At 41.1% G+C, this 13,198-nt stretch overlaps 1 protein-coding gene across 1 annotated transcript in view; it reads left to right on the plus strand.

The window, feature by feature from the left end:
• The first annotated feature begins 7,768 nt into the window (after positions 1-7,768).
• LOC112240383 (TSC22 domain family protein 3) overlaps positions 7,769-13,198 on the plus strand; it is a 62,100-nt gene continuing 56,670 nt past the window's right edge. Inside the window, exon 1 of the mRNA XM_042326122.1 lies at positions 7,769-8,539. Within this exon, the coding sequence (XP_042182056.1) occupies positions 8,202-8,539 (338 nt within the window). The 5' untranslated portion in view covers positions 7,769-8,201. The remainder of the gene's footprint in view (positions 8,540-13,198) is intronic.

Genomic DNA, 13,198 nt, shown 5'->3' on the forward strand with positions numbered 1-13,198 from the left:
CAAAATGGGAGCCACCTAGAAAAACTACAATTTCTGGCAAAGTTTTCCTAAACCCGGCATGAAATTCTTTCTAAAGACTGTTGACATCTAGTGGAAGCCCTAGGAACTGCAATCTGGGAGGACTTTGCCTTATAATAAAAGTGACAGCCATTGAAAACAGTGGTAGGATGAATTTTTTTGGGGGGTGGGGGGTTGGTTTGTCCACGCGGTTTCGTCTGCCATATCAGTTATGTTATACTCACAGACATAATTGTAACAGTTTTATAAACTTCATAGTGTTTTCTATCCAAATCTACCGATATATGCATATTAGTAACAGGCACATATTAGTAACAGGCTCATAGTAACAGGCACTTTACTTTGGGCACGCTTTTCATCCGGACGTGAAAATACTGCTCCCTACCCAAGAGAGGTTAACTCACTACCTGCCAATGCCTGATCCTACCCGTGTTCATCTGACTCTACCCGTGTTCAGATGAACTACTCGTTTTCAGCCTGCCTACCCATGTTCAGCTGACTCTACCCATGGTCACCTCACCTACCCGTGTTCAGCTTGATACCACTGACTGCTCTGTCTGTCTAGTCCCTCGGCTTTGATGCAGGAGTATCTGGAGTAACAGAACACAATCTGACTGGCTTTAGCTCAACCAATGAGTGAGTCCTGCCGAGGTCATTTCAAAGTGAAAACGCTGTGGAGTGTACAGAACAATAGTGTGGTTCACAAGGGTGTCTAAAATAGATGTTAGATTTGATATTGTGTCTCATCTAACTGATGCTCCTTTATCCTGAATTATCTCTGCTGTACAGCAGGAGAGAGAATCTTAGAACAGAATCTTAGAACAGAATCTTAGAATGCGTAATGATTCCATGTGACAGTTTTATGTCCAGATCACTGATCTAGACTAAATGCATCATGTCTGCCTATCACTCTGTAATGCCTTCAGATACCATAAGCTCTGTCAAATCTTTGTCTTGCTCTGAGGAAGGTCATTGTTGACTGAAAGTTTGGCACATTAAATACTGAAACATGCATCTGATTTAAGTACGCATAGACTTATTTTCAAAGTAAGACTTGTGAATCTGTCATCAATACATTTGACCAATAATGACATGGAGACAGCTGAGATCATATGGTGTAGATGATGCTGTGAGATACAGAGAGTTTTTGTTTGAGATTCAGTTAGGTTTTATGTTTGAGATCCGGTTTGTTTTTATATTTAGGATTCAGTTAGTTTTTATGTTTGCTTGTTGCACCCTCTAGTGTATTTTTTCATCCTCAGAATCTTTCCGATTGTGAGGCAATGCCTCAACACCAGCAGTACACATTTATTTCCAATGGGGGGCAGTAAAACCCCAAGTACTTCAGAGTCACATACTGTACACATGTCCAATGACATATATTCCATGCTGTTGGGATTGAAGACAAAAAAAGAAAACTTCCACACTATCCACTCCTCCACATTGTACTGGAAACCCCCCAGAGCTACGTCCCACATGACAAATGGTAGAAGTCAGTGGCGACACGTCATTCAGGTCAGGTGGGGCAGAGCCCACATTTTGTGCAAAAAATAATAATAATATATATATATATGTATGTATATGTGTGTAAATAAATACATTTTTGGGGGGGGGCTTACTTGTTTTGTATGTTTTTTGTTGTTGTATTAATACGTGTGACATATCAGTTTGCAAACAACGTAAAAACAATATATGTATCATTAAGTTAATAAAGCTGCGTACACACATGGTCTCTTTTTTGTTTTCTTGAGTAAGGCAGCTCCAAAATGCAGGTGTTTCAGCCTAGCTCTGTGATGGCGGGGAGAGCCAGCAGAAAATATAAAGTGTTGGGCCGTGATTGGCTCAGTGTTCTGTCACTCATGGGGACAGTACGTCATCACCCAGTTAAAAGTCCTTAGTAAGGGTAGACATCCCTTACTGTCAACGCTTTTGTTCCTGCCATAGAGTTATATTACAAGTGCCCTTCCAAGAAGGCTCAAGGTCATTGGCCACAGATAAAATGATGTCAAACCACATTATATGTACAGTAGCTTTGATTGGACTGATCATGTCAACATCATACTTTGAAAATCTTAGGTAGCATGTCATCATCATGAATAAAGTCAACAGTCTACTGACAAATCCCTTTTAATCCTTGTCATATGAAGAGAAATAACGAAGAGAAATTACAGCTAAAACGTATCGGTGCTCATCGTCCATTGGACATAAAGACAAGACACAAGAAGTTGGAAATCGCACATTGAGTCTTTTGGAAGGAATCAGTGTCTAACTGCAAGTGTTACAAAGAACCACTAACGTCAGCCTGCTATTCAATGGAGTGGCTGTGTGGTTTTTCTCTCCGAGTTCCCACCATGAATCCAAAGAATGCCAGACTTTGATGACAAAGTTTGATGACAAAATTTGCCAACAAGAAGGACCGCAGGGCCACCATCCTGTTCAAGTGAACACAGCACAACAAGGTGAGTCCAAAAATGACTAGTATGCTGCTGTATAAATGATGTAATATTCCAGGGAGATATCTATACTGTAGCTAATAAAGTAATACTAAGTGTATGTTGTGTAGTAAGCGGTTAGCAGCCCCGGTGCCTCTAACCCTAATCATTTGGTCTATTTTCACCAACACGGTATTGTAAACACACCGTTCGTGTCCTGGTGTGTGCTTCTTTGTTTTGTACAGCTTTGACAGTGCTACTCATAGTGGTGGTGGTGCCTGGCGTGCACCTGCAAATTCAGCACACACCACATTCTATAATAGAACTGTGTTATACTGATAGTAGTGGTGGTGCTTGGCTTGCACCTGCAAATTCAGCACACACCACATTCTATAATAGAACTGTGTTATACTGATAGTAGTGGTGGTGCTTGGCTTGCACCTGCAAATTCTATAATAGAACTGTAACTATACATTCTATAATAGAACTGTGTTATTTGACCTCTCCCAAATAACATATCATTTAATGTGTCAAATAGTGTTACATGACCTGTATCTCTTTTGACATGTGTTCAAAACATGTGTTCAACAGTGTTCAAACTGCCTCACACTAATCATTTGAGATATTTTCCCCTCTTAATTTCGCCTACTGTTCTAACTTGGTTGGTGCACAAATAGCCTATAAACTGTTTTAGAGAAATGTAAAGCGTTGAATATTACAAAAGCTTTCATTGTCTGTTTGCCCCCTTCATTTATCCTACGGTTCTGACTTGTACAGAATGGAATGGGTTTCTGAGCTGTGTGCTGGTTGTTTAAACTGACAGCTTGGTGCATTCAGCTTGTCAACACTTCTTACAAAAACAAGTAGTGATGAAGTCAATCTCTCCTCCACATTTGAGCCAAGAGATATTGACATGCATATCATTAATGTTAGCTCTCTGTGTACATCTAACGGCCAGCTGTGCTGCCCTGTTCTGAGACAGTTGTAATTTTCCAAGATCCCTCTTTGTGGCACCTGACCACACTACTGAACAGTAGTCCAGGTGGGAAAAAACTAGAGCCTGTAGGACCTGGCTTCTGGATAGTTCTGTTAAGAAAGTAGAGAAGTGCTTTATTATGGACAGACTTCTCCCCATCTTAGCTACTGTTGCATCAATATGTTTATTGATGCAACAATAAGTCATCTCAACATACTCAATTTCCACATTATTCATTACAAGATTTAGTTGAGGTTAAGGGTTTAGTGAATGATTTGTCCCAAATACAATACTTTTAGTTTTTGAAAAAAGTAGGACTAACTTATTCTTTGCCATCCGTTCTGAAACTGACTGCAGCTCTTTGCTAAGTGTTGCTGTCATTTCAGTGGCTGTAGTAGCTGACGTGTATAGTGTTGAGTCATCCGCAAACATAGAAACACTGGCTTTACGCAAAGCATGTCGTTAGTACTAGACATACGAAAGTTGCTTTACGAAAGTTCTTTTTTTTCTAAATCTAGAAATGTAATAGTGCTATAAAACAGAACAAACACACATTTGGAGATTTGTATTTGTCACGCCCTGACCTTAGAGAGCCTTGTTATGTCTCTATTTGGTTTGGTCAGCGTGTGACTTGGGTGGGCATTCTATGTTCTGTTTTCTATGTTTTTGTATTTCTATGTTTTGGCCGGGTATGGTTCTCAATCAGGGACAGCTGTCTATCGTTGTCTCTGATTGTCTCTGATTGGGAATCATACTTAAGCAGCCTTGTTCCCTTTTGTCATTGTGGGAAGTTGTCGTTGTTAGGGGTACTATAGCCCACAGTCGTTTTTTTTGTTTGTTATTTCTTGTTTTGTTGGCGGCATTTTATATAAATAAAGAAAATGTACGCTCACCATGCCGCAACTTGGTCTCATTCCGACGAAGGCCGTGACAGTATTACACATTTGAATAATCTAATCTTAGAATTAAACAATAAAGGCATTTAAACACAAATTACTTTTATGGTGCCTGACGGACATGAATCCAGTAAGTTGCATCTTATATAGGAGAAAAATAGGTTGTTTCTTTACATGGTATGATAGCTCATACTAATATATATTTCAAATTATATTAATATTAAGACAAATATTTGAGATTGCCTGTCTTTTAAGAATCCCTGAGCTCTAAAACAGCAACATTTTCTCTCAGCCTCATGGCAAAATGTAAAACTGCTGTACACCACTGTACGCCAAGCCACGGACATTAGTTTCTCCTCCTCGATGAGTCTCGATCTGAGTACCTCCCTGACCCTTCTCAGAATACCAACACATTCAGAGCTGTTAGACTGGTCCAGAGGTGATGGGTTGGACCAGAGTCAGTAAAGGCGGTGGTTTGAAAACATGTCATTGTCTTTGACACTCTGATTGGTCAGAGACGACAACTTTTGTTTTTTGTACAACGCCCCTCGTGCCATTCGTCGCCACAAACGACATCAACGACGGCAGTGTCAGACCAAAGTTGCTCGCGTACGACAGAGAAGCGGAAGAATTTAGAGTGAATCGCCAGGCTGACTCACTTCATCAACATGTCATCACAGAAGTGTTGTATTTTCTCAGCACCAATAGAGGGCAACGTTTCTTTCATTTCACTTCATCCACAGCTTCTACCTGATTTCCCATCAAAAAGGGTACATCCCAAAATGGCACGCTATTGGGCCCTGGTCAAAAGTAGTGCATAGTGTGTCATTTAGGATGCATCCAAGGGCTTCACTGCCCGAGGACATCATCAGACACTTAACAAAGCAACAGACAGATAATTCCTCTGTTTAATTGATACTGCTGAGCACAACGCAATGCAAACATTTGAATTTGACGCCTGCTTTCAATAAGCCATGATATCTTCTCATTGTTCTATTCTGTCTTCACTGCAAAGCTGATAGTGTACTAACTTAATCACACTCTGGATAGATAAGTTCCCCTAACTTAATCACACTCTGGATAGATAAGTTCCCCTAAATTAATCACACTCTGGACAGATAAGTTTCCCTAACTTAATCACACTCTGGTTAGATATGTTTCCCTAACTTAATCACACTCTGGATAGATAAGTTCCCCTAAATTAATCACACTCTGGACAGATAAGTTTCCCTAACTTAATCACACTCTGGTTAGATATGTTTCCCTAACTTAATCACACTCTGGATAGATATGTTTCCCTAACTTAATCACACTCTGGATAGATAAGTTCCCCTAAATTAATCACACTCTGGTTAGATATGTTTCCCTAACTTAATCACACTCTGGATAGATAAGTTCCCCTAAATTAATCACACTCTGGATAGATAAGTTCCCTTCATTTAATCACACTCTGGATAGATAAGTTCCCTTAACTTAATCACACTCTGGATAGATAAATTCCCCTAACTTAATTAAATCCAGGGCTATCTGTTTACTTACTTTGTATAATGTAAACCATTTTATTTTTACTGCATGATATCATTTTCAATTCAAATATAATGACATTCTATTTTCTAGCTTGTGATACTGTTGTTTGAGAAAATAACACACTGGGCCAGATATCAAAATTCACTTAGCACAATAAACAAATTGGGGACAAACTGAGAAGATTGAAAATATTGATTTTTACTATCTTGACTTGAACAGACTTGAAATGGATGGACTTTAAATATTACAGACATGCACTTTTGTTTGTGCCCATTGAGTGTGAAAATGTACATTTGACAAAATATGCCACGTTCATGTACATTTACCCCCCTCTCTTCCTATTAATAGTTACTCGATACTGATTGGCCGGAGCCTCCCTATAGATGTGTATGTCTTTATGAACTGCCTTTAGGTTCTAATAAGCTGTATGGATTGTTTTAAGATGGTCATACGAAGGATCATTTAGCTATTTGATTTGAATTTTAACAACAGATAGTTGTCCCGTCCCCCGTCCCCCCCTTAAAAATGATCTAAATGAAGTTTGTTCTGAAGTGTCTGTCCTATGTCTGAGAGATAATACAAAGATCAGGAAATGAGGAAATGTATAATTGTTTTAAACAAGTATTTGACACTTTATTTGGGGGGGGCACTAAACAGTCTCCGTATGTACTGGTACCAGGGGACCTTCAGACGAGTCTTGTGAGGACTGTGGGCGTCGTAGAGCATAACAACCAACATGTACATGTTGCTGAGAGTCGCACCTTCGTGAGAGTCTCAACACAGAGGGGTCATGTTAGTGTGTAACTCAAACTGTTCGGACGCTACAGACAGAAGTTGGCAGATCGGCGGCACCGACGTCAGACTAGTCCCAGGACCGCTTGTGGGCATCTTAGAGCAAAACGGAGAACATCGATTGCAAGAATCTCATCTTTCCGTAGAGGGGTCATAATGTAGGCCAAATCATTTGGACACTACAGACGATTTTGTGAGACCAATTTTCGGGATGTCTCATGGTCTGACAAACGCTGCTGTAGCTCTGTCACCATTCACCACAGATGCGGAAGTGCGAATAGACGGATGAGGTTGATTGAGATGCATCCAATGATATCTCTAGTTTAAACTGAAGGATTTTGATAGGGATTTTTTAGTATGCTAATTCGATTTTCCGTATGTGTTCATGCTCTCTCTTCCTCTTTCTCTTTCTCTCGCTCTCCCTGTCTCTCCCTCTCTGTCTCTCTCTCTCTCTGTCACCTTTTCTCTCTCTCTGTTGCTCTCTTTCTCTCTCTCTCTCTCTCTCTCTCCCTCTCTCTCTCTCCCTGTCTCTCCCTCTCTCTCTCTCTCTCTCTCTCTCTCTCTCTCTCTCTCTCCCTCTCTCTCTCTCCTCTCTCTCTCTCTCCCTGTCTCTCCCTCTCTCTCTCTCCCTCTCTCTCTCTCCTCTCTCTCTCTCCTCTCTGTCGCTCCCTCTCTGTCTCTCTCCCTCTCTCTGTCTCTCTCTCCCTCTCTGTCTCTCTCCCTCTCTGTCTCTCTCTCTCTCTCTCTGTCACTTTTTCTCTCTCTCTGTTGCTCTCTTTCTCTTTCTCGCTCTCCCTCTGTCACTCTCTTTCTCTCTGTGTCTCTCTCTTTCTCTCTCTCTGTTGCTCTCTTTCTCTTTCTCGCTCTCCCTCTGTCACTCTCTTTCTCTCTCTCTGTTGCTCTCTTTCTCTCTGTGTCTCTCTCTTTCTCTCTCTGTGTCTCTCTCTGTGTCTCTCTCTCCCTCTCTCTCTTTAATAATAACAATCGTGATGTAGCAGTTGAGAGAGCAGAGAAAGGGGAGGGCCAGCCGTCAACCAATCACAAGGTTTCCCCACCTCCCACCCTCTGTCTCTAAGCACGCAAACGTTGGGCAAAAAAAAAAGTGATAAGCAGCTTTGAAACGCGTTCCCGCTGAATCAGGGCGAGTGTGTTCGACTCAGACACAGACAGCACAGCATTGGCTAACTCTCTCTCTCCCACAGACACAGAAGCGAGTGTCTCACAACCAAAGCAAACATAGCCTTATTAACGTGACGAGTTTGAGACTCAGGGAGACACGACTGACTGCCTACTCTCAGGGAAGAGGAGGAAGCTGGGGACACTTGACTTACCAACACAACCAATTCAGAGAACCTGGAGGGAGGCAATCCTTCCCTCTGCGTATGCTGAGGAATACACCTTACACACAACAACAACTACAAGCCTGAGAAGAAGAGAGACCAGTGCCACGGTCTTTCTCTTTCTCTCTTTATACCTCTCTCTCCTGCTGTGGAGCTCTGTCCTCGTCTCTCCAGTCCCTCAAGGTATTCTGCTGACCTGACTGCCTGATCTGCTGTCATCATGTCAGAAGGAGAAGAATGTCGCTCTCCCATCGGTCTGGACTGCTGCTCCTGCTGCCTGGACCTGGCCAACTGTGACGACCCAGCTGGAGGAGGGGGTGAGGGCAGAGGCAACAGCACCCCTCTGATGGGCAGCCCCACGTCGCTCAGCCACTTCCGCCAGTTCCGTGAGCAGCTGACGTTCCAGAACCAGAACGTGAACACAGACAAGCTGAACAGCATGATGAGGCTGGACTCTCTGGAGTCTGTGGTCAGAGACCCCTGTTACCTGCTCAACGAGGGCATCTGCAACAGCAACATCGACCAGACCACGCTGTCCATCCTGCTGTTCTTCCACAGGTACTGTACTTCACCTCTATACACCGTCCATCCTCATTCTGTTGATACATGAAACACCTCACAACACCTCTTCACATTATCTCACTCATTACTGTCTCATTATTACTGTAATTATTACCGTCATTATTACTGTGTAATTATTACTGTAATTATTACTGTGTCATTATTACTGTGTCATTATTACTGTAATTACTGTACAATGTAATCATTATTGTGATTACTCATTGTTATACTGTGCTTACAGCAGTAATCCTAACCAGCCCTGCACCTTGCCGTAACCCTAAGTACAGTGTAAGTGCAATGTAACAATGAGTAACTTCAATATTGTCACTGTACTTATGGGAACATTAATAATAAACCAGGCAGTGTTATGTAAAGAGAGACCCTTCCTCCTCCTAATCACCTGAACTGAAAGTGGTTTAACCATCCCTTCCCCCTTTCTGTTTTACTATACAGTTCCACTTTCTGATTGTGTACATTTTCAATGTTCATTTACAAGGAATGTAATGGTGCTATGCCTGTCATAAACACAAATGACAACAATAATATTATCAACATAATCAACAAAAACATGAATACAATACTTCTATCTTAAAATCAAAACATCACAATTGACCAATGAGGTTCTTTGATAAAACCTTTCCTCTAGACGTAACTGTAAACACAACGAATCACAAAGACCTATTTGTTTTTTGTTCTAAAAGACAACTTGTCATATTGGACTCAGTATTCAGTAGTTTGAGTGGGTTGCAGAAGGCTTATTAGCCTATACTATGGTTGGTTTAATTCAGGGTCACACAGAGCAGTTTCTTAGAGGTCTTAAACAAATCTACTTTGAAACAGAAGTATACACCTCACACACATGGTTATGGGCTGATATAGAGTTGAAATGCATTCCATTTTCGAGTTTACATCCCAATATGACACTTTACATACATCACAGGATTTTTCAGGCACGTTTTGCAAAATAATGTTTATTGATTAATAATTAAATGATGAATCCTATTAATAAACATTCCACTCGTGACGCTACTAAGTCATTTGACGACAGGAAAGGGATGACCTGTACATACACTAGACTTCCTCCTCTCTCATCGTGGCCAAATTGTACATACAAAATCCCAGGTTTGTTTGGAAACATGCTGACGTGTTAGTGGGGATTAAACAAGTCATGCAGCAGATTACTGCCAGTTCACATCTATGTTTGGCAACCCTAGGAATGACTTACACTCAGTTCAAATTAAAATGAACCAAAATGACCATTGGAACTATTCCATAGCTTCAGCAGCCATCATTGCTGTCCTTCCCATTTATGAAAGCACGAACAGTACAGTCTGTACACACTGAAACAGTACAGTCTGTACACACTGAAACAGTACAGTCTGTACACACTGAAACAGTACAGTCTGTACACATTGAAACAGTACAGTCTGTACACACTGAAACAGTACTGTCTGTACACACTGAAACAGTACTGTCTATACACACTGAAACAGTACTGTCTGTACACATTGAAACAGTACTGTCTGTACACACTGAAACAGTACTGTCTGTACACACTGAAACAGTACTGTCTATACACACTGAAACAGTACTGTCTGTACACACTGAAACAGTACTGTCTGTACACACTGAAACAGTACTGTCTGTACACACTGAAACAGTACTGTCTGTACACACTGAAACAGTACTGTCTGTACACACTGAAACAGTACTGTCTGTACACACTGAAACAGTACTGTCTGTACACACTGAAACAGTACAGTCTGTACACACTGAAACAGTACTGTCTGTACACACTGAAACAGTACTGTCTGTACACACTGAAACAGTACTGTCTGTACACACCGAAACAGTACTGTCTATACACACTGAAACAGTACAGTCTATACACACTGAAACAGTACTGTCTGTACACACTGAAACAGTACTGTCTGTACACACTGAAACAGTACTGTCTGTACACACTGAAACAGTACTGTCTATACACACAGAAACAGTACTGTCTGTACACACTGAAACAGTACTGTCTATGCACACTGAAACAGTACTGTCTGTACACACTGAAACAGTACTGTCTGTACACACTGAAACAGTACTGTCTATACACACTGAAACAGTACTGTCTGTACACACTGAAACAGTACAGTCTGTACACACTGAAACAGTACAGTCTGTACACACTGAAACAGTACAGTCTGTACACACTGAAACAGTACAGTCTGTACACACTGAAACAGCACTGTCTGTACACACTGAAACAGTACTGTCTGTACACACTGAAACAGTACTGTCTGTACACACTGAAACAGTACTGTCTGTACACACTGAAAGCACTAATAGTACTGTCTATACACACTTTGAAAGGTACAGATTGCAAATGTCATGTTTGGTTTCTGAGCAGTAAAATGTGAAGGCCTCCTGAGAAATATCTTCGCTTGGACATTATGTCCACAACGAGCACCGTCATCAACGACGACGCAACCTTTGACCTCCATATACAGTGGGGCAAAAAAGTATTTAGTCAGCCACCAATTGTGCAAGTTCTCCCACTTAAAAAGATGAGGCCTGTAATTTTCATCATAGATACACTTCAACTATGACAGACAAAATGAGAAAAAAAATCCAGAAAAATCACATTGTAGGATTTTTAATGAATTTATTTGCAAATTATGGTGGAAAATAAGTATTTGGTCACCTACAAACAAGCAAGATTTCTGGCTCTCACAGACCTGTAACTTCTTCTTTAAGAGGCTCCTCTGTTCTCCACTTGTTACCTGTATTAATGGCACCTGTTTGAACTATTTATCAGTATAAAAGACACTTATCCACAACCTCAAACAGTCACACTCCAAACTCCACTTTGGCCAAGACCAAAGAGCTGTCAAAGGACATCAGAAACAAAATTGTAGACCTGCACCAGGCTGGGAAGACTGAATCTGCAATAGGTAAACAGCTTGGTTTGAAGAAATCAACTGTGGGAGCAATTATTAGGAAATGGAAGACATACAAGACCACTGATAATCTCCCTCGATCTGGGGCTCCACGCAAGATCTCACCCCGTGGGGTGAAAATGATCACAAGAACAGTGAGCAAAAATCCCAGAACCACACGGGGGGACCTAGTGAATGACCTGCAGAGAGCTGGGACCAAAGTAACAAAGCCTACCATCAGTAACACACTACGCCGCCAGGGACTCAAATCCTGCAGTGCCAGACGTGTCCCCCTGCTTCAGCCAGTACATGTCCAGGCCCGTCTGAAGTTTGCTAGAGAGCATTTGGATGATCCAGAAGAAGATTGGGAGAATGTCATATGGTCAGATGAAACCAAAATAGAACTGTAAAGGAAAGAATGAATGGGGCCATGTACCGTTAGATTTTGAGTGAAAACCTCCTTCCATCAGCAAGGGCATTGAAGATGAAACGTGGCTGGGTCTTTCAGCATGACAATGATCCCAAACACACCGCCCGGGCAACGAAGGAGTGGCTTCGTAAGAAGCATTTCAAGGTCCTGGAGTGGCCTAGCCAGTCTCCAGATCTCAACCCCATAGAAAATCTTTGGAGGGAGTTGAAAGTCTGTGTTGCTCGGCAACAGCCCCAAAACATCACTGCTCTAGAGGAGATCTGCATGGAGGAATGGGCCAAAATACGAGCAACAGTGTGTGAAAACCTTGTGAAGACTTACAGAAAACGTTTGACCTCTTTCATTGCCAACAAAGGGTATATAACAAAGTATTGAGATAAACTTTTGTTGTTGACCAAATACTTACTTTCCGCCATAATTTGCAAATAAATTCATTCAAGATTTTTTTTCACATTTTGTCTGTCATAGTTGAAGTGTACCTATGATGAAAATTACAGGCCTCTCATCTTTTTAAATGGGAGAACTTGCACAATTGGTGGCTGACTAAATACTTTTTTGCCCCACTGTACATTGAACTGGGAAGCATTAATGTCAGCGAAGCAGAGATATTGGTTAAACATTCATGTCAGAGAAAAGTGCAATTATATCTTTAAAACATATTTCTAAATATTTATTACACGTGACAGATAATTATGTAATAAAAAACATGTTGGACTTCTTTTCATTGGTGTGACCTAAGCATTCTCCTTTGACCTCAACCTCACCAGAACCATCAGACAGGGTTCTTGGTAATGTCTGAAAACCAGGAGATTTAGATTGGAAGGTATTCTGTAACACTTCAATCTTAATGAGTTGTTACGTCTTAAAAAATGAATTATTTTAAGACTTGTGGACATGTATGACCCTGTTAGAATCTCTATTATGTCTAGTAATGATCCTCACAACAACAACAGAAAACTGCCGTTTTGAATCAGTCGAAATGTTGACACATAGAGAGACAAAAAAAGTCTGAAATAATTATACCTGCAGGCTTTAAATAACAAGTCGTGAAATCATCAAGCACAGTATGATTGGTGCAAGAACTAAAAACAAGTCTAAACACAAAACACTGTAGCCCGATTTGGGCGAGAACAGTTTTTATAGATGTGTTTACATTAGGTGTGTTGCTCAATGGAGTGAATGAGAAACGCTGCCAAACTTCTGTCGACATTAAGACTGAGTGTTGGCTGCCACTGTCATTTTCACAGCTTTATTCTTGTCAAATATGTATCTTTCACTTCATGGCAGCTTTATTGT

The sequence above is a fragment of the Oncorhynchus tshawytscha genome, linkage group LG08 (genome assembly GCF_018296145.1).
Source record: "Oncorhynchus tshawytscha isolate Ot180627B linkage group LG08, Otsh_v2.0, whole genome shotgun sequence".
Taxonomy (NCBI): Eukaryota; Metazoa; Chordata; class Actinopteri; order Salmoniformes; family Salmonidae; genus Oncorhynchus; species Oncorhynchus tshawytscha.